The following is a 25,234-nucleotide window of genomic DNA, read 5'->3' on the forward strand; positions in this document are numbered from 1 at the left end:
CTGGGCTGGGCGGGGCGGGGGTGGGCCGGGCTGGGGGCCGTCCCGGGCCGCTGCGTGCAGTGACGTGGGCTGTGCTCTTCCCCGCCCGCCCCTGCAGATCCTGGAGGAGAACATGAAGCTGGAGTGTAAGTGCCATGGTGTGTCCGGATCGTGCACCACCAAGACGTGCTGGACCACCCTGCCGCAGTTCCGGGAGCTGGGCTACGTGCTCAAGGACAAGTACAACGAGGCGGTCCACGTGGAGCCCGTGCGCGCCAGCCGCAACAAGCGGCCCACCTTCCTGAAGATCAAGAAGCCGCTGTCGTACCGCAAGCCCATGGACACGGACCTGGTGTACATCGAAAAGTCGCCCAACTACTGCGAGGAGGACCCGGTGACGGGCAGCGTGGGCACGCAGGGCCGCGCCTGCAACAAGACGGCCCCGCAGGCCAGCGGCTGCGACCTCATGTGCTGCGGCCGCGGCTACAACACCCACCAGTACGCCCGCGTGTGGCAGTGCAACTGCAAGTTCCACTGGTGCTGTTACGTCAAGTGCAACACCTGCAGCGAGCGCACCGAGGTGTACACGTGCAAGTGAGCCCGGGCCTCGGCGGCGCCGCCCTCGGGCCGGCTGGGCGCCTCTGGCTGCAAGTCAGACTGCAGGAGGGACCGGACGGCTTCCGGGCTGCAGTCACCCTGCCAGGTCTCTTCCGGGATCTCCGCGGGGGAATGCTGAGCTTGTCTTTTCTGCTGTGGGGACACCTCTCCTGGGTTTTCCGCAGGCGCCTGGGCGAAAGATCTCCCCAGAGCCCTGGACTGTTCTCTTCCACACCCACTGCTGCTCCGCCCCACCCCACACACCGCCTGGGGGGGGCCCTCCTCGTCTGGAGCAGAGCCTCTCGCACCAGGAGCTCTGGACCCTGGGGCCTCAACATAGCAATATTTAACAATTTATTCTGATAAAAAATAATATTAATTTATTTAATTAAAAAGAATCCTTCCACCTCGTCGGGATCCGTTTTCTGCAATCAAACTGGACCGCTTGCTTTCCTTGCGGGATAATTTTGTCGCTAGGACAAGGAGCCAAGTAGAACTGTACATAATTATCCTTTATGCAGATGTTTCTACTAGTTGATTTCTCAAGTACCCCCCTCATTGCAGCCCTAGGTGTTTGAGAGCAGACGTCCTTTATACACATAGAGGTCTATAGACACACGTTTCTATTTTTTTGCTGTTTGCTGCTACTTATCCAGAAATTTAAGCTGGTCCAGATTTGGAGCCGTCTCCCAGATTATGATTCCCATCCTTTAGGCCTCCCCAGCTCCAACTTACACCAGTAGAAGAATCCAGTTTGGAATACAGAGAGAGAGGAAAGATAATAATAAAACTCCCAGCAGTTTCCATCTTTTGGAAAGTGAGCCACTGGATAAGAGAGAATATTTTGTAAAAGACTATTTTTATATGAATATTTTATTTATATCGAGTCTGCCTGTATCATTCCACGGCCTGTGCTTCTTCTTAATTCTGGTACTTGCTTTGCGGAAAGGAGGAGCAAGGCCTGGTACCCACGGGGACCCTCACATAGCTGGGTTCTCGAGTTCTGTTGGCCAAGTGGGTGGAAGTGGCCCCTGGTTCCCTGGGTTGGAGTGTCATTGATATTACCTGGGAAAGGAATCAGATCCCCAGCCTAGGCCTTTTGAGCAGGGTCACCGAGCAGTGACCTCGTGATGAGCTGTGTGGTGGGCAGGCCCATGCCCTTGGCATTGGGTGACCATCACACGGCTTGACGGTTCGCCACATGGCAGAAACCAGCTCAGGGAGCCAGCTCGTCACCAGGACGCCCCTGCCATGGCCGTGTGTCCTGAGAGCTGAGGCACCGTCCTCAGTTACGGGGCAGAAGAGCTGGGGCGAGGGGTCCCATGAGCGGCAGGGCTTCCTGGATGTCGCAGTCCTAGGGCAGACAGGCAGAGGGGTGGACGAGGCCTCTCTGCTCTGGGTCCACCCACATCCAGTGCCTGTCACCCTGCAAAGCTCTCCTCCAGGAGGCTGTGGGTGTTCTAATATGTGTCCGTTTGCATTTCCGTGTGCGTGTGTGTGTGTGTGTGTGTGTGTGACCTTCGGGAGTCTTGGGGTAGTCATGTGACTTTGCACCTTCAAGCACGTCTGGGATGCTGATGGGCCTGCATTGTGTGTGCTCCTGCCTATACCCAGCTATGCGTGCGTCGCTCTCCATGTGCCTGAGAGGTGGGGGTGGGTGTGCCTGTGGGTGTGCCTGTGCATCTGCTGGTTCCCGGGTGTCTCTGCTTGCGGGTGAGGTGTGGTGTGAGGCAGACTACAGGGACCTTTGGCGATTGTGTTGAGCCACCAAGAGATGGCACCTCTGAACTCTGTGCCCACAGACACTGGTGAAACTCAGATACCTCTGAGACCACAGCCTGATGGCCCCATGCACTGGGAGCCCCTCAGTGTCTAGGCTGCGTTGGACTCCCCAGTGTCAGCGCTGGGCCTGGATCACAGCATGGACAAATAAAATGGCTGGATGGTTGGTTGATTTCTTCCGTTGGACCATTTATTTCTTCTTTACTTAGGTGTCAGGATGGGTAGGGATGTGAAGGAATGAGTGGATGGATGGGTGAGTGGATGGATGAACGGGGGCATGGGTAGGGGGTGGGCAAGTAAATGGATGGATATCTGGATGGGTGGATAGGTGGGTGGGTGGATAGGTAAGGGAGGAGAATATATACAGAAGCTTCTTACAGATCCCATGTCACAGTTTATCTCTGCCTTAGGAAACCAGAGTCTACCACGAGCAAAGAGGGTTCCCAAGCTTGTAGTCCCTCTGTTCCTAGCCTCATGGTGTCTGAGAATTGGGAAGGCTCTGATCAGCCTCCCAAGATGCCAGAAATTACCCCTATGTCCTTCCTTACTATCCAGATGAAGAGCGTGTCTGGCATGAGGGCAGCGAGGCCTACTAGAAGAATGGCCGGGTGGGCTGCCAGCCTGTCACCTGGTCCCTCAGCACACTTTTAGTTCCCGACCCTGGGCCTGCTCCCTCTCTGAGGTTCCCCAGCTCAGTTGAGCTTTGAGCCTCAGTTTCTCCATCTGTAAAAGTAGGATAATAATATTTATGTCACGGGGTTCTCCTAAGTGATGATTGTATGGCATTTTGAGTTGCAGAGGAATGGATGAATGATAAATAAAATCATTATTAACTATTACTATTCTTTCCATAATGATAAGATTCTTCAAACACAATGGTAAAAGATATTGGGCTCTGTGTTGGGCAAAGGTATTTTCCCCTCTTTGGTTTATTCCTGAAGTTGCTTTTCAACAAAACAGACATTAAAAAGGCCCAAATCTTAAGAAGCTAAATCAAAATTTTAAGGAAAATCTCCCACCTTTTTGGTATTTTGACAAACACCATGAGGACAGTGCGGGCTGCAAGCTGAACCACCAGCATGCAGCCTCTGATTTGGACCAAACCTCTTGTTTTAGATGGAGAAACTGAGGCCCAGAGAGGGGCAGGGCTTTATGCAAGGGCACACAGCAAGTCTAGCAGAAAGAAGATTAAGGCTGGGGTTTGTGCCTCCTGGGAAAGGCCTTTCATCAACACAGAGCTCCCTAGCAGCAGCAAAATAGTTTGGAGGGGGTCTGGGAGGGACAAAGTTCCTGCTTGTTGTTCAGACATATATATGCGTGCATACATGTGTGTGCACACACACTCACACATCCTCCGGACTTAAGTTTAAACCTAGTTCAAGGCTCCGTAGGGCAGGATCTGGGCCTTCCCAAGGCCCCTGAAGGGATAGGCCTGCAGGAGGTGCCCTGGCAGCTGGCTAAGGGAACCCCAAATCCTCCCATTCTCCCCTACCCCAGAGCCTCAGCTTCTCCACCTCCGTCAGCTGCTTGGTCCTGGAGTCATTCTTGGATCTTGTCTTGCCCCCCATCCATCAGCAAATCCCATTTGTCAAATACACTCAAATCTGACCACTCTGTGGGCACACCCAGCAGCCGTAGGTGGCAGAGTCTGACTACTTCTCACCAGGCCTGGGTCCTCTTACTCCGGGTCACATTGCTGGAGCACCTGTCATTCTCCCTTGCAGTTGAGAGTGGCCGGGGGGCTAGGCTCTGGACCATGAAGTGGGGGCGATGTGCTCCACTCTCAGACCATCAACACCTCACAGGCTCTTTCCCTTCTGCAAGCCTGACACAGCCACCCTGGGGCCATAGAGTATGGGCAGTGGAACCATGGAAGGAAGGGCTCTGAATGGCCACTTGGAGGAGAGCCACCTTCTGACCAGGAACACGGACAACCAAGAAATACACATCTTGTTGCGGAAGCTGCTGAGATTTGGGAGTTTATCTGTGACAGCACAGAGCCCCTCCCTCACGAGGCTCCAGCTAGCAGCCTTCCTTCCGTTCTTCCAAATGTGCCTTTTTCCGTCTGCCTCTAGGCCTTCACATATGCTGTTCCCTCTGACCTTGGCATGGCTGGCTCTTTTTGTAAGACTCAACTCCAAGGCCAACACCTCAGTGGTATAACCCCAGCGACCCTGGCTTCCAGCACCTTTCATCCACCATTTTTGTTTCTTTGTGGCTTTTACCACTATATTAAATGGTATTTCTCATTTATTAGAGGCTGTGCAGATTAACGGTTAAGAGCGTGGGGCCAGGTGACCTGTGTTCACGCCTGCCTCTGCTGTTTACTGCTGTATGGTTTACAGCGAGTACATTAACCTGTGCGTGCAGCTCCCCGCGTGTAAAACGGGAACAGTAATGAAATTAGCCCGGTGATTAACTGAACCAACACACGTAAACCGCAAAACACAGTGCGTGGCTCGCTGTCGGGGCCGAGGCGTGTGAGGCATGGGTATCTGTACATTTGTTAAGTTTTGTGAGTGTAGGACCTCATCCGTCTTCGGTGCACTGGGTCTGCACTGCCCAGCACACAGTGGGGCTTAATAAATCTTGGCTGACTCAGAATGACTGAAGATCTGGAACCTGTTCCCAGATTCGCCGGGCCCCTGCTTGGGCTCAGTCGAGCTTCTAGAGCGAAGGAGCTGGGGGACGAGAGTTGGCGGGTCCCGAGTGCTGCCTGCCTGCTCAGGGGCCAGCTGGGGGTGCAGAGACAGACCCAGCTCTCTTACCGCAATCACAGACACATCTGCTCTTTGACAAGGTGGCCCCTGGTTGCTGCGACGATGCTCCTGGCCCCAGAAGAACGTGCTGGAGATAACAGGAGAACTCTGCCGCCATCCTCCAGCTCAGCCTCCAAGGTGGTCAGCCACCCCTGACCCAGAGAGAGCGTCATGCCACAGGCTCGTGTTTGCACACGGACCCGCGGTCACACAAGGACACTGAGCGAGAGACCCGGAGGGAGCAGGCACTCACAAAGGGGAAGGGCTGGCACACATCCGCCATGACGGGAGCCCTAGACAGACCTCGCTGACAGGCCCTGAGGGGTGCACACAGGCCACCCCGAGGGGTACTGGTCATATTCACAAGACGTACACCCAGAGGCTGCTGGCAGGTTGAGCAACCTGTTACATGGAAGTGGGCTTGACCTTCACCGTTCACCTATAATCCCTGGCACCTGCTTGGCGTTGGTCCCCTAGTGACTGTGTGCGTGTGTGTGTGCGTGTGTGTGCGTGTGCGTGCGCGTGTGTGTGTGCGTGTGCATGTGTGTGTGTGTGTGTTGGGTGCAGGGGCAGGGCGGGAATCAGGGGTGTGCAGGTTGGAGGGCACCCAGGAGGCTCCTGGGCTCCACTCACAGCTCCGCCCCCTCTGACTGTGGAGGGACTGGGCCAGGAAGGCCCTTCGGCCTTGTGACCTCACTGTGAAGTGCACTCTAACTGCAGGCGGGCTCCTCGTGGCTCGTGGCTCTGGAAGCGGACATTGTGGCCGAGACCGTGCCAGCACTGCCTCACGCCAGCCCGGATGCTGTCCCCGCCACCGGGGTGTGCGGGTGGCTCCAGGGCGGCAGGATCTCTGCCTGGGATGGGCCTCAGACCGGGATTCTCAACGCGTGATCTGCAGAGCTCCCTCGGGATTAGGAGATCAGAAGGTCACAACTATTTTTATGGTAATACTGAGATACTTGCCCTTTTCACCCTCATGCACTCAAAGCCCATGGATGGTGGGCTCTTCCAGAAGCCAGGTGACACGCAGGAGGCCGGGTGCCATGGCCAATGTGAGAACCCAGCCGACTTCGATGAAGCCACACAGGGGAGAGATGGGCAGAAACTTAAAACGAAGGCCACTTTTCTCACTGCTTTATTTTATTGGTTTTGAAACATAGAGCTATTTTCATTTAAAATGTGTTATTTATGTGAACACAGTGGGCTCATTATCATTGAAGATGAATGCATAGACATTTACATTTTTTCTCAGCTTCAATTTCTGTTATTGTAACAACTGATAGATAAAACACACACAGAGAACAGCTCTGGGTCTGCCATCACTTCTCTAAATGTTAAGGGGTCCCGACACCCCGACGTTTGAGACCTGTGTCCTGATACGCATGGCTAGCAACTGATTAGAGTTCCTCTGCTCACCAAATTCAGCCAACAAGGCAAAGAGGGAGCATATATTGAGTCTGGACACCCTGCATTCTAGGGGCTCTAGAAGGATCTCGTGGACTCCCCACGCCAGTCTCATGAGGTCGGTACTATAAAGACAGGAGAAAACCCAGGCTGCATTTCCAGCAATTGGATGGGGTTGTGGGGTTAGTTAAGTGGTGGGGTCAGGACCAAAACTCATGCAGTCTGACTGGAGAGTGCCTCCTTCCTCAAACCCAGTCTCCTGCCCCTCCCACACCTAGGGCTGTCAGGTGACACCAGAGGCCCAGTTAACTCTGAATGGCAGATAACCAGCAACAAAAGGTTTAGCGCAAGTAGGTACCAGACGTTAACACAGGGCATACTTACCCCAAGAACAATTCATTGTTTATTTGAAATTCAAATTTAACATCCTATATTTTCATTTGCTGAATCTGGTGACCCAAACTGTACCTGGGGCCTCTGGGGGCTGAGGGCCCCAGCCTCCTGGGTGTCTGCCCCGGGCAGCACGGCCCCGTCACTTTCTGGCTGCACACCCTGCTGTCATGCCTTCCGTCCCCGGCATGCATCGGGATCCCTCTCCCAGGGCAGAGATGAGGGGTGGGGGGAGCTGGTTGTGATGATCTTGGCACTTGCCATGCTGGTAACATTGGCTGTCAAATTCAGAGCCTGGGGAAGTCTTCTCAGTACCCACCTAACTGTCCATCACACCCCCCTGCACGCCACCCCCTGCCCCGCACCCCTCCTCCTCCACCGTGGGTGACCAGAGAGGACTCTGTTCTCTGCAGCCTCAGCCTGACCCTCTCTGGCCTCCAACAAGGCACGGCTGGGAGTTGCCACTCAGCAACAGGCTCTTGAACACCCCCGGTCCTGGGGCTCCCCCAGCCCAGTGACACGCATTCTACAGACAAGGAAACTGAGGCTCGGCTCCCAGGGCCTGTCATCTAGCGCTTAGTCAGGCGCCAGTCTGCTCCATCCTGGAACGCCAGGCCCTCCTCTCACAGGAATGCCTTCTTGTGCCCTGCCCAGCCTCCAACCCACCTGGCAGCCCCCACCTGCTGGCCAGCACACCTGGACGGTGGCAGAGACGTGACCTGCCGCAGACACCCTGACACGGCTCCTGCCACTGGAAGGCGGCCAGGGCCAACAGCCATCAGGGACACGGCGGGGCTAAATCAGTGAGCGTGCCGGTGGACTTTTTCACTTAATATGTAATTACTTCCTTGAGTTAGATCCTTTCTCTGCCAGCCTGGCCCTCTTCCCTTCTGTTTCATTTTCTTCCCCTTTGACCTCTGAAAGGATGATCGATGAATGTGGTTAAGCACCAGCTAGGGGCCAAGGAGGCACAGGGTGGCAGGAGCTCCGTCAAAGCACACTTAGGAGAGAGCTTACAGGGCAGTTTGGGCAGGCCGCGCGAGTTGTCCGGAGCGCAGGGTTTGGGTTCGGACACTGTGAGCTGTGTGATCCTGGGCAAGTTGCTCCACCTCTCTGGGCCACGGCTTCCTTCCAACACATGATTCCTGAGTGTTAGTGTGTGCCAGGCCCTTTCCCAAACACCTTACACATACTCTCACGTGAGATTCTCGGTGTGAGACAGGAGTTTGGTAGCAGCCTTGGTATAGGGGTTTGCTAGGGCTGCCGGACCAGAGTCCCGCAGACTCAGGGTCTTAAACAACAGACGCTGACTTCCTCACAGCTCCAGAGGCTCGGAGGGCACCATCGAGGCGTAGGCCGGGTTGGCTACTACTCAGGGATGTCGGGGAGGGTCCGTTCCCAGCCTCTCTCCTTGGCTCGTAGATGGCTGCTTTCTCCCTGAGCCTCTCCACATTGTCTTCCCTCCATATTCTCTGGATCCAAATGTCCCCTTTCTCTAAGAACACCAGTCATACTGGATTAGGGCCATCCAAATGGCTTCATTTCCATTGGATCACCTCTTTGAAGACAGATCTCCAAATAAGGTCATGTTCTAAGGCCCTGGATATTAGGATTCCAACATACGAATTTGGGTGGGTGGGTAGGGGGAGATACAACCTGACTTTTAACACCTGGTTAGAGGTAAGGACACTGAGACAAGGAGTTTAAGTAATGGGTTCAAGATCACCCATGCTTCAAAAGCTAGAAGTGGGATTCAAACCTCGGTTCCAGAGCCCACTACTCTGAAACACTCAGCAGCATTGCCTGTTGGAAACTGAGCCAGGCATTCCTGCCTGATGGGGCTGTGCCAGGGACTGCACAGCAGAGCGTGGAAAGTGTTTAGAACAGTCCCCGGCACAGAAAAAGTCCCCAACAAATGTTAGCTATTAATATCAGGGTCTGCCAGGCCTGGGTTCAAGTCCCGCTCTGACCTCCTGTGCTGGGTGAACTTGGGAGGGGCTTCACCTCTCTGGGCCTCCGTTTTGTCAGCTGTGAAAGCGGGGGAGGATGACAGTCCTTCCCTAGACATCACAGCAAGCTTCGTCTGGGCTCCTGGATGTCTTCTGAGTACATGCCGCCAGGCACCTGGGCGGCACTACCTCTCTTGCTTCTCCCCGGGTCCTGGGCCCCCTCCAGGTCTGAGGCCCTCTGACATCCCTGTGGCCTCTCTCAGGGCACAGTGAAGGGTCTGACCCAGAGCACACATCAGTCTGAGTTAGCAGAAGGAGAGGAGATGGAGGAGAGAAGACTCTCGTTTAATTCAGATGAGGAAGGTACAGAATTATTTGAGGTGTCTACTTTTTATTTATTTATTTATTTGACAGAGAGAGAAAGAGAGCACAAGTAGGCAGAGTGGCAGGCAGAGGGAGAGAGAACAGGCTCCCCAGTGAGTAGGAAGCCCGATGTGGGGCTCGATCCCAGGACGCTGAGATCATGACCTGAGCTGAAGGCAGCCGCTTAATGGACTGAGCCCCCCAGGCGCCCCATGGGGGTGTCTACTTCTGACCAAGATGGAGTCACAGTGACCGATTTACCCTCCTGCCTAAAACCAACAAAACAGAACACATGAAGCAGTGCTGATCAAAGCGCAGGATTTCAGGCCGTGGAGGACAAGGATCCTTGCAAAACGGGGAACAAATGTAGTCAGCTCGATGGTGGCTCAGCTTGCTGCCTTGAGGGCTCCCAGGCGGGGGCACAGGACAGGGAGCTGCAGCGACTAGAGTTCCCTGGGGTCCACGGAGACCGAGGCAGCCATGGTTCACAGGGCAGAGCAGCAGCGGAGAGAGTTGCCCAGATACGCAGAGTGGCCCGAGATCCCAGCAGAGCCATCACTGCATACGCAGGACGCTGCTTGAGGCCAGGGGAGGAATCGTCTGAAAGGGTTAGAGACAAGGTCACCTGGTGTCACACAAGACTGGGAACAGTACTTGCTCCCACTAACAGGACTGAAAGTCTCACAATTCACAGGGAGGTGGGTGGAGCCTTCTGGAAGGTCTTGCCTTAGTAGTGAGGAATGATCAGCTCTACACTGAGCACTACTCCAGGTCACCAACTGGATCATAAGAGCAAGAACCGAAGGAAGCAAACTATTTCCATGTGGCGTGACTGCATCTCTGAATAAAGTTTGAGAAGATTCACAGGAGCACAGAAAATATCCAGCACCCAACAAGGGGAAATTCACAATGCCTGGCCTCTGATCAAAGACCGCCCCCACTGTCGCTCCCTACTCAGGTCTCAGGACTGTGGCCCTGGCCTCCCAGCTCTCCCTGGGCTCCTCTGACCACTATGCTTCTCTCTCTCACCCTGGAGAATAGCTGCCCATTTGTGCCTGCCTCCCCCACCAGACAGGGAGCAACTCAGGACAGAGACTGTGTCTTATCTTGCACTGAGGCCCCAGCAGGGCAGGGCACTCTGGGCACGGAATAGATGCTTAGTGGATGGATGGATGGATGGATGGATGGATGGATGGGTGGATGGATGGTTAATTCATTAATGACCAGGCCTATCCTTTCTTCCTTGTTGGGTTCTGAAGTCTTCACAGTTAGGGATTATTTCATTCTGCTCTGTGTGCCAAGGTTTCAGCACCTGTCCAGCCTGAGTGGGCCCTAATAAACAATGTTTATCAATTGAATAACAAAACAAGGCTTGGTGCCTGCTGCTTCTTCTATCCAGAATGCTCTTTCCCAGACACCACCATGGCTTACCAATTCACCTCCTTCAAGTCCTCACCCATGTGTCACCTTCTCGGTGAGGCCTGACCACCCTATTTAAGACTGAAAGGGCCTTCATCCTTCCAGGACTCCAACCTTCTTATCCTTGCTCTTGTTTCTATCATTTCACTTATGCTTTCAGTCACTTGTTATGTTGACTGCTTCTTGTCTGTGCTTCCACTACCACCAGGAGAAAAAAAAGATTTAAACACAGAGCTTTTTGACTCTTTTATTTTCCATAATTTCCCCAATGCCTAAGACAGTGTCTGGTACATAGTAGCTGTTCAATAAACACTTGTTGACTAAGGGGATGGCTTTTGTTCTGCCAATGACTGCTCCCTGGTCTGGGGCTGACTCCTCGATCCCATATTGAAAATAACAACAACAATAGTAATAATGAAGGTTGGATGGCACGGCAGTCACTGGCACTGCTTGCAAAGATTCTGTCTCTCCATCCTCCAGGCACGTAGTAGGGTTGTGCTTCCTCATAGGGCCAGCCTATGACTGGCGTTGGCCAGTTTGAACGGAAGGGGCAGTGATGTGTCTCACGTCCAGGAGGACACTTTAAGAGTCGGTCGCACCTCCCAACTCCCTGGTCCCCTGTGCCAGAGGGATGGGCAGTGTTCCCCACGGTGGTTGCTGCTCTGTTATGCCGCGGAACAAAGCCACAGCTGACCAGTTGACACATTTTGCACGAGTGAGAAATAAACTTTTGTTGTATTAAGCCAGTGGGATTTGGGGCTTTTGTTACAGCAGCATAACTTACCCTCTCCTGACTGAGGGTCCTGACAAATGGGATTTTGCAGCCCGAGGGGTACCCCGAGGGCTCAGTCCCCTCTGCTCTGGCAGGGGTGGGACTTTCCAGGATAACAATGACTGTGGCTTATCAGGCTCGTATGCTTAATGCCCCTTGATTGTCCCATTGTATGGGCACAACACCCAGTGAGTAGGCACTGCTATTGTCCCCAGGGCGGGACTGGAGGTACAGAGGTGAGAGAGCGCCCAGGTTGCTGAGAGGGGGCGGGGGCGGGGCCGGGCCTGGAAGCCCGAGGTGGTTCTCATGCCTGCCTCTGTCATCCCGAGTGCCGGCTTGCCCCACCAGGAGGATGTGCAGCTCCACAACGGGCCTCTCTGGTATATTCGGGTCCAGGCTAATGGTAGGGGAGGCCTGACTCCAAGTATCTTAGCTGGGGCGGTTTCATGGAAGAGGGTCTACTGGTCAGAGAAGGGGTGAGGGCCTAGCAGGCACCAGCACCGCCTCTGGCCGCTGGGAAGCCCCCTTATCGTGACCACGCGATCCATCCATGCTCCTTCAGGGCTCTGCCTCTCCCCTAGCTGGGCTCTTTCACAGAGAGCCCCCAGGGCTCCCGGCCCCTGACCAAGTAGCATTGCTTGGGTCGGGTCAGAGTGTCTGCTCACCTGGACCAGCTGGTTTAACAATGGGGGAGGGTCAGGCACTAAGAGAAGGCCGCACAGCTGGAACAAGAGCTCGGTTTGCCCCGATCTAACTTTTGCAAAGCCAGTTTCCACGATTAGATACGCCCCCTCTGAGAAGCCTTCCTTATTTAAATCTGACATGGTGATGAGAGATTTCCCCTATGCATCTGGGCAATGGGGAGAAGGGAAACAAACATTGACCCGACAAGCCTCACTAAGGTCTCTTGTGTGAGTCTCATTGTGCCCCTTTCACAAGTGTGAAGCCTGAGGATGTCATGCAAAGGGACGACTTGTCTGAAGTCATGGGGCTGCTAACAAGACTCGCTCAGCCTGGCTCCTGACCGTAGCCAGGATGTGTCCTGCAAGGCCAGGTCCTGCCTGGCCTTCCGGCCCCCATTTCTGGAGGAGCTGCCGCTTGAATAGGGAGCTGAGTGAAATCACCCAGGACAGCTGACTTTGGGGGAGGCCAAGTGACATAGACCTTAGCTCCTAACTCTGGGACTTGCTAAGCCTCAGCCTTCTCAGCGGTAAACAGGGATGGAAGGGACTCTTTCTGCAATGAAGTAATGAGGTCAAGTGTGATGCACCGTGTCTAGCCAGTAGTAGGCACTCAGGACGTGGCCATCGACTCTGGACAGGTGGCATCCGTGCTGCAATGCCCACTGCCCCAGATAGCACTGCAGGGCGCCTCCTTACACATCAAATGTCGCCTAAGGGACCTGGGTGAGAATGCCTGGGGGTAAGTATCCAGGAACAGAATTGCCGTGTCCCAGCACCTAGGGTAGGTGTGACTTCATCTGCATGAGCCCTGGGAGGTGGTTCTCTTGACTGGCTCCGCCAGCTGCTGTCCCCATGCGGGACCCTGGGGGTGCTCTCTGCCTGTGCCCACACCAGCACATGTCAGTACCCGGCTTTTCAATTCTTGCGGGTCTAATCATTGCAAAGTGATACCTTGGGCTTCTCTGGTAACTACTAAGGAGTTTGCTCAACTCTTCGCGGGCTTCTTGACATTTTCTGTCTTCTCGTCTGTAAATGGTCTGTTTAAGTCTTTGGCCCACTACCTGGGAGAACTTTTCTGAGCTTGCTACCTGGCCAGCCTCTCCTGCTCCACAGGCGTCTTGTCCTGAGGAAGCCTGTGCTGGCCACACGTCCACGGGGCTCCTGGGATGCCTGCAGTTCCCTGCACTTGGCCTGTCCGTGCTGCATTCTTCCCCCTGTGACTTTCCCACTTCATTCATTCGTCCACCGGTTTCCCAGCACAACTGGAATAAGATTCAAACACCATGGCCAACCCCGAGGGTCCACAAGATCTGGCCCCCACCTGCACCTCCCTCTCCCAATGTCCTGGCTTGCTCACTGGCTCAAACCAAGGCTTCCTGGCTGGGTCTGAACTGCCACGCTCATCCCCAACCTCGGGACTGCCACATGGCTCCCTCCCCACAGGCAGGTCCTTGTCCAGAAGTCACCTCCACACAGAGGCCACCCCTGATGGACGGCCCTGCTTAAGATACCCGAGCATCATTACCTGTTGCCCCGTAACCCTGGACCCAGATTTATTTTTCTTCTTGGCACTTATGCACGTTGGTCACTATGTTGCAGGAGTTTTTGTTTTTTGGGTTTTTTTTTAAAGATTTTATTTATTTATTTGGCAGAGAGAGAGAGAGAGAGCACAAGCAGGGGGAGCAGCAGGCAGAGGGAAAGGGAGAAGCAGGCACCCTGCTGAGCAGAGAACTTGACCCCTAGGATCATGACCTGAGCTGAAGGCAGATACTTAACCGACACTGTGTTTTTGTTCAATGGGTTTAGAGGTGAGGAAGCTGGCACATGCCAAGTCCATAGCAAGCACAGAGTAGCCCCTGGCAGGAGCCTCAACACAGACCGGGTGCGCCTTCCTCAGCACCGCTCAGACACAGCTCCTGGGGCAGCTTTAACTCAGATCCACGTGGATATTTAGGTGAGCTCACTTAATTTCTCTCCTGAGCCCCACGGCCTGCACTGAAGTCACGGCGCTTAATCTGCACAAGCCAAGCTGCTGCTAGTGGAGGCAGAGAGGTCCAGAGCCTTTGTGCTCATTGCGTCAGAGCAGAGCCACCTCCCGGGGGCCCCAGCCCTCCTGTGTCTGGGAGACGGCTCTGCAGGACCACATCCCCCCGGGCAACTGTGGACACCAGTGGGTGTGCATCATACCCAGGCCTAGGTGGGGAAGAAGCCGGTGGGTTCTTGAGCCACAAGGTGGCAGGAGCCTGGGCCTGCCTCCTGCCCCACGCCCACTCCAGACTGCAGAAACACAAGGGGTCACCTCGATTGCACTAAGCCACCAAGATCCCCAGGTTTTGCTGGTTGAGCCACTGGAATTACCTACTAGAACAGGAAGATTGGAGCCTTGTCCATCTGTAGCTAGAGGCAGGTGTCCAGCCCAGAGTCTCAGCAAATGAGCTGACAGACGGGAGTCAGTGAGCCCGCCCTTCCCACTCGGGGCGCTCTTTAGACACACTGCCTCGGGGTAAGGAAGGATGTCTTCTTCCTTTTTATCTTTTAATAACAAAAGTATTATGCCCTCCCTGGTTTAAAAATATACAGAAGTGTCTACAGTAAAAGTGAAAATATGTTCCAAATCCTGCTCCCCCAGAGGGAGCCGCTGGGACCACACTCGGTGTGTGTGAATACGAACATATACGTATATGTCCCTGAGACACGCCTGTTCCCCAAGGTATTTTCTCGACTCCACATTACACATAAGTAGACCTGCCTCATTCTTTTTAACAGTCACAGAGGATTTCATAGCACGGAGGCCCCCAAATGTATGTCCTCATCCTCCTGTAGATGGATCTGGAAAAGGATTCCGTCGGTTTTTCCACCATCACCAACAACATGGTAACAGAGGTCCTTGAACATTTATCTTTCAGCACTGCTGTGAATCTTGCTGCAAAGTCTTCTCGTCTCCTAGAAGTGGGGGTTCAGGGTCAAACAGTGGCAGCTTTTACGTGTTGAGGGATCCCCCGAGAAGGGGTTTGATCATCCCGCGGGATGCCCCTGGATAAACTGTGGAAGGCCTGTGAGGTAGTGAGCTTTCCTTTGCTGGAGGAATCCCAGGGGCTTTGGACAAGCACCCACCAGGGTGTCGCAGGGGGGGCTCCTCCATTAAGTTCTGGGTTGCCCCGGACAACTCTTGTTTGCTCCCACTAGCATGTTTTATTTCCATACAAACATTCTGGGGCCGATTCTGGCCGAGAATCGCATGAGGTTCCTTCATGGCCACCGCCTGAAGTTCCCTCTGCTGGGGGCCTGCTGGGGGAGCTAGAGCAGTCTCCTGCCAAGCCCCGGCTTGAGGAGGCAGCTCCCCCATCCTCCCCGGGGACGGCCCTGTGAAATCTGCACGAGAAGCGCGCAGCCTTGTAATCAGTGCCACTGTTTGTCACCAGATGTTCAGAGGCAGGGGTGCTAATTGATGCAGGCAAGGAGGAGGGAGAGGAGGGGGGATGGAAGCTGCTGGAGGATGGGCGGGCTAGGGGAGGCAGGAGAGCCCCACACGGGGGTGTGCAAGAAAATGCATCTTAGGGACTGAGCAGAAGGAGGGGCATGGGACATGTAGGGTCTCCTGGCAATGAGATGTAACGAGCCTGAGAATACAGATCTCTGACTTGGTTACCAGATCCCGTGATACTGCTGAGAATTTCTGTCATCTGGTGCCTGCATTCTACGACTCTGTTTTGAAATGCTCTGATGTCGTGATTCTGAGCCTGACTCTCTGTTAAAGCTCCAAGGGGTGCACAGGGCAGGTGTTTTGGGAGCGGGGCTCCTGGAGACCCGATCCAAGTCTTGTGAGTGTTGGGAACCTGGGCGCGCTGCCTGCCGGCTCCATGCCTGTTTGCCGGCTGGTAGATGGAGATGGCAAGGTATTGGCTCCTAGTGTCTCCGCGAGGGTAGGAGGAGCTGCTACACATGGGTACTCAGGCTGAGAAGGGAGCCTGGCACACAGTGGGTCCTTAGCAAATGCTGGCTTTGGTTGCTCTTCCATTAGTTTCCAGGGCGGGCAGTCCAAGAGTTGATTCTGGGAGCGGAGGCCAGGGGTTGAGCTGTTGTTATCAAGCCGCTTCTCGGGGTCTGGAAGTGTCTGGGGCTCCAGGACCTGGGTCCGCGGGGCGGCCAGCCCTCCACAGCAGGCAGCTGCCGGAAAGCAAAGCAAACACACAGAGGGAAGGAAGCTCCTGGGGCTGCAGGAAAGCAAACAAGGGCCACTTCCTCCAGCCGCATGCTGCGGACGACCAACCTTTCCCAGAGCTGTTCCTTGGGAGTCCTCCTCGGGCGCCCGGCCAGTATTTGGACAGCTTGAGGGGCGTGGGGGGCAGAGAAAGTGGAGCAACAGAGAGCCAGGCCTGGTCTGGCCAGTCGCAGGCCCATTCTGCCTGTCCCCCCTGTAGGGCATTGCCATGCAGCCTACCTGACCACGTCCTCGGCTCTGGCCTACGGAACTGGCTGTCGGGGGCCAGGCCTGGCAGATGGTCCTCAGGCTGGGGCACTAGGGCTGCGAATACAATAACATCAATCATAATAATTAGTGTTGATTAAATGCTTACCAGGAGCCAGCTCCATTCTCAGTGCTGGATGCACAGTATTTCACGTGATCTTCGGAACATCCCCATTATTACTGTAATTTTACAGGTGAAAAAACGGAGGCAGGGTTGAGTCATTTTGCAGCCCAGATGGTCTGCCTCTGGTCACTACACTCTCAGTAAACCACACATTGCCTCTCATGAGGTCATGAGAATGAGGCCAGCAGGGAGCACTTTCTGAAGAATCTGCTTTCATGATTTCTCTCAAGTCCCTTAGTGACCCTATTGGGCAGGTCTCATTATGAGCCCCATTTATCAGCGAAGGTAAACTGAGGCATGCTGAAATGGAGCCACTTCCCCAGATTATCCAGTTAGTAAAGGTAGTAGCTGGGATTCGAACCTATTTCAGTCGGGTGCCCAAACCCATGACGTTAACCATGATGCTAGTATATTCGTTTCCTATGGCCTCTGTAACAAATCACCGCAAACTTCGTGGCTTAAAACAAGGCAGATTTATTCCCTTACAGTTCTGGGAGTCAGAAGTCTGAAATCAGTTTCTCTGGGCTAACATCGAGGTGTTGGCAGGACTGGATCTTTCTGGAACCTCTGAGAGGTGAACCCTTTCCTTGACAGCTTCTACTGCCACCTGTATTTCTTGGCTCATGGCCCCTTCCTCTGTCTTCAGAGCACATCTCTCCACATCACTCCAATCTCTGCTTCTGTCCTCATATCCCCACCCTGCCTTCCTCGTATAAGACCACTACGATTACAGTAGGTCCTTCTCCATAATCCAGGATAATCTCCCCATCTCAAGATCCTTCAGTCATTTGCACGTTCAAAGTCTAGGGATTAGGCCACGACCATATTTGGGGGCCATTATCCTGCCTACCATCACTAGATTAGGTTAAATTTTGCTAAAGTGAAGATAACGAGCTCCTCATGCTTGGATGTATGGAAGCACATCTTAGGCCCACTTAAAACCTTGGCAGTGGGAATCATGGGTGCTTAACTCAGAATTTGAAGACCCAGGAGCGTAATCGCAGACCATGTGGTACACTTCCAGATGGAGAAACGGAAGCATCCTTTGCTCTAGTGGGGGTGACGTCACCACCAGAGCCCTCCCTCCGCACAGCTCTCAGGGGACTTCTCACCCCCAGGTTTGTCTCCTGGGATGTGCGTCCAAGCTTTCGCTCCCTGCCCGCTGCGAGCTTGCCAAGGGCAGAGCTTGCATCCCCCTCCCTCTGGGGCTAGCCCATGGTCTGCGCCCAATAAACGTGTGTGGAAAGATCAAGCCACGAGCGCTCAGAGGGTGCCTGTGACGGGTAGGTTGTGGATGGCCCAGGTGGGGCCTGGCACCCTGTAGGGGCTCAACAAGTGTGTGCTGAATTAAGTCACTCACCAGGCTCTCCAGCAGCGCCGTCCAAGAGAATGTTTGGCAGTGCCGGAAACGTTCTAAAGCTGTGCTGCCCAGCTTGGGACCATTGGCCACGCATGGCTATGGAGTCCTTCAAATATGGCAAGCGTGACTTCACTTAGGCTGAATTCTCTCTCAAGAACCCCAAGACCTGGCCTGAAACTCGGCCTCCTTAGCCTCCCCTCCCCACCCCTCTGTGCGGATTCCATTGTAAGGGTGTCTAGCCCAATGCCTACCGCCGAGCCGGTCCTTCTCCCTGTCCCCCGGCCTTGTCGCAGCTGTCACAGGCCTGCCACCACCACTCCAGCCGGCATTCCTGAAGGCCCACTGTGGGCTGTGGGCTTTCAGTCCTAAAAACAACTCAGGGAGGTGGGTCTCATTATTTCCACCTTGGAGATAAGGAAGAGAGGCCCCAGTGAGCGCCAGAGACTTCCCCAGTTCATCCAGTAAGCGGGGCAGAACCAGACCACTAGACCAGGCCTCGGGTGCTGCTGCAGAGAAACCTGGAGAGCAAAGAAGCCCGGCACCTTGAGGCAGGAGGGAGACAGAATCAGGGCTACCTGAGGCAAAGCAGGATCCCCCTCTCCCCGCCCACCAGCTCCAGTCTGCTCGCCGAGCCCAGAGCTCCCACGGAGAGAGGGCCAGCCGGGCAGGGGCCCAAGGGGCTGCCCGCTGGCCGATGGCTACGTTGGCAGACGCAGCGCAGCCCCTGGCCATGCCAGGCCCGGTTTCGACCAGGGCGGAGGAACAAAGGGCTCTCACGGGGTGTAATCCAGGCCGAGGGGAGAGGGATGGGCAGGTGTACCAGAGGCAGGTTCACATGGAGGGAAAGGCGAGCGGCACGGCCTGGCTGGCACGGGGGCCCGGGTTCCGGCCCACACTCCCCGCGCTGCAGACGGCGGCTGGCAGCGAGTGAAGGCCCCGTTTGTGCGCTCTGTCAGCAGGGAGGGCAGGCCTTTTAAGGGGTGAGATCGTGTGGCCCGATAGCACCGCAGGGCCTCTCCCTGGGGGGGCTGGGCCCCCGGCGAGGACTGTCGGCCATTGTTACCTGCGCCTCGAGCGAAGGAAAACGGGACACAGGCGGTCAGCCGATACCTGTGCGATCCGGCGGCGGGAGCAGCTCCCCCGGCTGCGGCTCCGGTTACACAGCCAGGGCGGTGAGGGGGGCACACCGGCCGGATCGGGCCGGGGAGCTGCAGCCCGGCTGCAGGTACCACCCCCCCCCGCATGTCCACGGCAGACACGATGGACTGAGCCCCCCGAGTGAGGATCGTGAGGCCGCAGGAGTGGGGGCCGGGTGTCACAGGGCACCCCCTCCCCCAGATCGCTCACTCACTCAGGAGAGGACACGAACATGCTGTCCAGGGCTGCTTCACCCCATGGTCCAACTGTCCTCACGGAACAAGAAGTCCAGGAAAATGAGGGACAATTAAACCTCATGCGAGGGGAGGAGGAGACTCTCATTTGTGGGGTTTGCCAATGACCCCGGTGTAAATGCTGGCAGGAGCCTGCCAGCCCCGCTGCTAACATTGAACTCCTAGGCTGCACACGTGGGGATTCTGTGGCCACTAGGTAGTGGCAGTCACAGCCCTTGCTGTTAGAGTGTTTCATGCTGTTACTGTGTTCAGCCCTTGTGTGATAGATATTAGCCTAACTACCACCTGCATTTTATAGAGGAGGCACAGAGAGGCTGAGTAATTTGCCCAAGGTCACACAGCTGTGATGGGGTAGAGCTGGGATTTGTATCCGGCCCATCTGACTGCAGAGTCCGTGCTGCTAACCCCTACTCTACCCTGCTCCCAGCCCCTGCCCCCCCCATAGCATGGGGACTCAACGGCCATTTCCTGTGTGCTAGCAATGAGCTGGCCATGCTCCCAGGTGAGTTCTCTCGTTTAACCTGTCCAACCACCCTATCTGGTGGCTGCTCCATTTTACAGAAACCAACGCTCAACTCTGGGAAGTGACATGCCTAGGAAACGAGGCATGGTCATAGCAGGGAACAGATAGCACAATCCAATGAATAATAAATGAAGGGGCCGGTTACAGAGGTGTGGGCAGGGTCAGAGAAACCAGCAAGGGACAGTGAGGCACCGAGGGGCTGCCGGCAGTGCGGAGCTGCTCCCTCCTGAAGCCTGGGGCAGAACAGCCCTTCCTGGAACCTGCTGTGGGCAGCTGCAGCTGGAGGGGTGGCTGCCGGACAGGGGCCACAGGCATCAGGGAACGCAGCCACCGCCACTGGCCACCCAGCAGGGGAGGCCAGGGAGCCCCACCCACCCTCTGATCCCCTTTCAGGCCAGGTCAAGCCAGTGGGCTGGGAGGCCATGGATGCAGACCCAGGGTCAGCCCCAGGGCACAGAGCAGAGCCGAGAGTGGATCTGGAGGGGCTTATGGAGAATAGCCAGTCTGGCGTCTCCCCAAAGCTGGTGAATGCCGGAGCCCAGGCTCCCACAGGGTGCACGCACCTACCCGTGCTTCCCATCGGTCCACTAGCCTGCCGCACTGCCTGGGGACCACTCAGGCCGGGCACTGGCCCCAGAAATGACACAAAGTCCCAAGGATATCCTGCCTCCATCCAGCAAGGGTCTGTTCATCCATTTCCCGACCATTTCTTCATGCCGAGCGTGCGGGAGGCCCTGTGCTAGAAGCTCTGCTGGACAGAGTAAACCCCGAAGGCGTGAGGCCGCAGGCATCCAGTTGGCATCTGCAGGGCACAGAGTTGCCGGAGTCTGACACTTACATGGCATTTTTAAATGGTTTTACAAATCAATGTCCCTGACGACACTTTACGTACATACGTACATATGTGTGTGTTTGTGTAAATAGGCATGTATACACATGCACGTATACAGGCACTAGATATGGGCATCTATACACATATGTATCACACAGACGTACCCACATACACGGATCTGTCTTTGCTTGCAGACTTTGTGGATATGCCGTATTACTTCATTGACTCAGCCATTGAACAAAATGTACTGGGGTCACCGGCATGCCCGGCCCTGGGATACAGGAGATGGGGAAAGAACGGGGTGCAGACCATGTCTCTAGAAGGCCCTCAGCTGGGTCAAGGACCCTGTCACGGAGCGATAACGAGCTCTAGGCCTCGAGTGGACCTATAGGACCCAGTGAGGAGGCCAAGACTCAGAGGAACTGACAGCGGTAAGAGGGAGCAGAGTGTGCAGCAAACCAGATGCAGAGGGCGGCGAACGAGGTGGGGCTTCCATAGCTGGACCACACCAGGGGACCCGCCCAGCTCCGGGCTGTGCGGCAGCCACAGGTAGACTCACGCAGTCCCAGCTGGACACCGATGTCCCCTCTGCAGGGTGCCTGAAGAGCCCCCGATGGAGGCACTACGTACAGGGCTTGGGCCGGTCTCAGGGAGCCCCCAGGGCCGGAGCAGAGGCCTCACCACCCCGGACCTGGGGGCGGGGTAGGGAGTGCTGCCTGGTGGGGGCTGGAGCCCCAGGAGGGGGCCCCATGCCGAGCTGCAGCTCTAGAGGAAGGCAGCCACGGTGACCTTGGACGAGAAAGACGGGGACTAAGTGCACCCATGCCCCTCCTCTGCCTTTCCACTGGCCGAGCCCAGCTGGGAGCAGGAGGGCAACAGAGCCTGGATGATGGGGTCCTCGGAGGTCAGCCTCTGGGTGCCGAGCAGCGTGGAGCAGGGCAGGGAGTGTAGGGGTAGGGTAAGACGAGCAGCTGGCCTAGTGGGCTGCAGTCAGGGTGTTTAAGAGCAAGATCTTTGGGGACATTCAGATGGAATCTGGATGACAGCTCCCCCCCCTCCCCGGGGTGGGCTGTGGCCCTCCTGCTTCATCCCTAGCCTACAGACCTGCGGCTTCAGAAACGCTGCACCAAGCACACAGACCAGGCTGTTGTGCATGCTGCAATGGGGCTGTGAGGGGGTGGGGCCAGGTCAACTCTGTGTAACCTGTGGACAGAATGGCAGGTGGCACCTGAATGGCAGATCCACCCAGGTGAAGTGGTGATGCCGGAGTGTGGGGGCGATGCGCTGAGAAGGGGGATAAAGGGTTGGTGATGAACCCCTCAGGGCTTACCACGACCTGACACCGCAGACGCCTGGACAGCATCTGGCCATTGCCAGCCATCTGCATGTCCGCCCCCCCAGCTGTGAAATCTCCCAGCCTCCGCCTCAATGGCCACGCCTGTCGGCTTGATTTCCTCGAGCCTCTCATGGAGACTGGGGGGGCTCAACCCCCCACCTCCCGAGCCGTGTGCCCTCAGACACAGGGCTCCTTCTCCAAACCTCCTGTTAATCCCCCCGTCAAATAGAAATACTAAATAGGAAAATGAACAGAATGTCACGGGGTTTCATCAGGATGGAGTGAGTCACCGAACTCCGTTCACAGCACCTGCTACTGCCATTGCGACCCCACATTCACAGATGTCCGCTGGATGTCACTTCCGATAGAAACAGAATGTGAGCCATGTAGGTCATTACAAGCTTTTCTAAAAAGTAAAAATAAACTGGTATAATGAATTGTAATGTCATTTAACCCAATATATCTCAAATGTTTGAGCGCGTGAAACCTAAGGGGCCACATTTCAAGGGCTCAGGAGTCACTTGTGGCCAGAGGCGGCAGCACTGGCCCATGCAGGCGGATGAACGCATGCGATGCGCGCAAACATACTTCAGGCGGAGACATCAGGAGTCTTCCTGCCAGAGGCAGTATCAGCCCTGGACATCCACGGGGGAGCTGGATTTGCATATGTGGGGGTGGGTAGGGTCCTCCAGGCTCATGTCCTTCCTGTTCCAAAGATGGGGAAACCAAGGCCCAGAGAAGTCGTGAGCAAGAAGCCTGGGCATGAGTTACAAGAAGAAGGCACAGTACTTGGAAGGCAAGCAGGGGACAGGTAGGATCCCTGATGCCAAGTACAGGGCAGGTGAGAGGGAGGGAACGGCCTGAAGAAGACAGGAGGGCAAGCGGAAAGGGAGGATGAGGAAGCGGGGAAAGTGAACCCTGAAGGAAAATCATCTATGGCTTTAAAAGAGCCGGCTGCATCCTGCTGCTGCTTGAGATGCTCGGCCTGCTGTCGCCCTGGTAACGAGAGAAAAATCACAGAGCAATTTGTAATCAGCAGTGGTTCCTGCTGCTCCCTGGGAACACTGTTCCCCTTCGGAGGCCGCATGGCTGAGCAGGAGGGGCCCTGCCGATTCCAGAGTCCAGCCCCCACCCAATGCGAGAGGCCATCTGCATCACCCTCCCTGCAAGGCTGTCCATCCCCAGCTCACACAGCGCCCTGAATGCAGAGCTCCCTTCTCGTTGGTCAGCCTGCCCCATGCCTGTGGAGCCTGTCTGGGAGGAAAGTCTCCCTCACACCACACAGGAGCCTGCCTCTCTATGCTCTGGCCACTGGAGCCCTAAGCCCCACCTCCTCCCCCTGCCTGGGGCAGCCTGCAGAGACTCAAGACGGAGTGTGGCATCTCCCCAGCCCCACTTACCAAATGGTGTCTGCAGACTCCTCCCAGTCCTGGTGGGTTCCTCTCAACCAGTCCCAGGCCCAGGATCCAGGAAGAGTCTGAGCAGCACAAAGCAAAAATGTCACCTCCATCATTCTAGGTATAGGCCTTGATTAATAGGACCTAAGCTCAAGTTGGCCTGGCCATGGGCCCAACCTCCCTACTCTCTCTGTGTCTGTCTCCAGGTGATCATCCATTGGTATGAAACATCCACCCTAGTGAAATCAGGCATCCCACTACCTGTGTCCTATCCGTTCTAAGGTCTCACAGGCAAGTCCATGAGGCCAGTGTGAACTCCTGATTATCCCCCCTCCAGATCTTCCTGCTCAGACCATACACTTCAGCCTCATTCCTCACCTGTCTTGCTTCTTCACCTTGCGTGCCTGACCCTTGAGCTACTGTTTCCCACTCCTAAACAGCTCCGGCCTCCGTCGACTCCTTCTCCTCCACTGCCCCCTGGACCTGCCACCATCAGTTCTTGTCCGGACGGCTACAAGATCTTCCTGGCGAGCCTCCTGGCTTCTCTTCCCACCAAGCAATCAGAGATGTCATTACCTTGCTTAGAACAGCCCAGTGCTCCCCGCCCCAGTGGGAAGGAAGTCCGACTCCTCTCCTGGGCCTCACTGAGTCTCCAGAGTCACTCCTGCCCTTCCTCTCAGCCCTGCGCTGTGACCACACAGGCCCATTCTGTGCCCAGGCTCCCAGAAGCTTCTTCCCGCTTTGGGACCCTGGCACCTGCTGTTGCCCCTGCCTGGGACACGCTTCTCCCAGCTATGCTGCCCTGCGGCAGCTCTAGCCTCCTCTCAGAGGGGTCTCCTTAAGCCCCTCCGGGTGGTCCCCTGCTCCCCCCCTACCCCCCCAAGCTCAGTGATTTTTCTACCCCTGCATGGTTTTCAATTCCTCTATCACTGATGATGCAGGTTTTCCCCTGCCTTTTGTTCCTTTGTCCCTACCTGCCTGATGCGGTCCCCAGTGGGCTGGGTGTCCCTAGGAACAGGCCTGGGACTGCTTTGCTCGGTCTACCCTAGTACCTGGTGCTCAATACACAGCAAGTGCTCAATAAATGCTCTGAGAACGCGTGTGTGGCTTCCACATTGTCCCTATGTGCTGCAGGAGGCGTAAGACCATCCGCGTCAGGGCCAGGGGACGCGCTCACGCTCTGCCTGGGCTGCTCATGTGCCCTGTGACCCCGGGTGGGCCGCTCTGCCTCTCCCGGGAGCAGTTCCCTCTCCCCTCTGAGGCTCCCTTCACCACCTGCTGATGAAGGGGAGCAAAGGGATTCCTGGAACCCTGACTCGTGGCTGCTCGGGTGGAGGCACCCCGGCAGGGCCTCTCTTGGGACCCCTGGCTCACTGTGCAGCCCCCACTGGGCCCCTCCCCCGTGCTGTGCCTGGCACAGCTTCTCCTCCCTTCACTCACAGCAGAGCTCACAAAGTTTCTGTGCTCAGAGGCCATGGTCTGGGCCCCAGAAGCTCTGGAGGCCAGGGGGTGGGGGGATGCAGGTTTATCCTTCTTGGGGCTAGCCCAGGGCTCATCAGGACCCCTAGTCTGAATCTGGGCTCCAATACAGGAGGCCCCAGTGTCAAGGCTCAGACAAGCACGTCCTGAAGGGCCAAGGCCCTAATAATTATTCTCACATTGTTTCCAACTGCTCTGGGAGCAGGTGAGAAGTTCTGCTCCCCATT

General features: G+C 55.7%; 1 protein-coding gene across 2 annotated transcripts in view; it reads left to right on the forward strand.

Annotated features, from left to right (window-relative positions):
• Positions 1-24,393, forward strand: part of WNT7A (Wnt family member 7A) — an 87,338-nt gene extending 62,945 nt beyond the window's left edge. Inside the window, exon 4 of one of the 2 annotated variants that reach the window (XM_034658839.1) lies at positions 23,969-24,393. In XM_034658839.1, coding sequence (XP_034514730.1) covers positions 23,969-24,370 — 402 coding nt within the window. In that variant the 3' untranslated portion in view covers positions 24,371-24,393. Of the gene's footprint in view, positions 1-97; positions 3,148-23,968 lie in introns of those variants that run through there. The other variant, XM_002920689.4, reaches the window with a different exon arrangement.
• The last annotated feature ends 841 nt before the right edge of the window (positions 24,394-25,234 follow it).

This window comes from Ailuropoda melanoleuca, chromosome 4 (assembly GCF_002007445.2).
Source record: "Ailuropoda melanoleuca isolate Jingjing chromosome 4, ASM200744v2, whole genome shotgun sequence".
Lineage (NCBI taxonomy): Eukaryota > Metazoa > Chordata > Mammalia > Carnivora > Ursidae > Ailuropoda > Ailuropoda melanoleuca.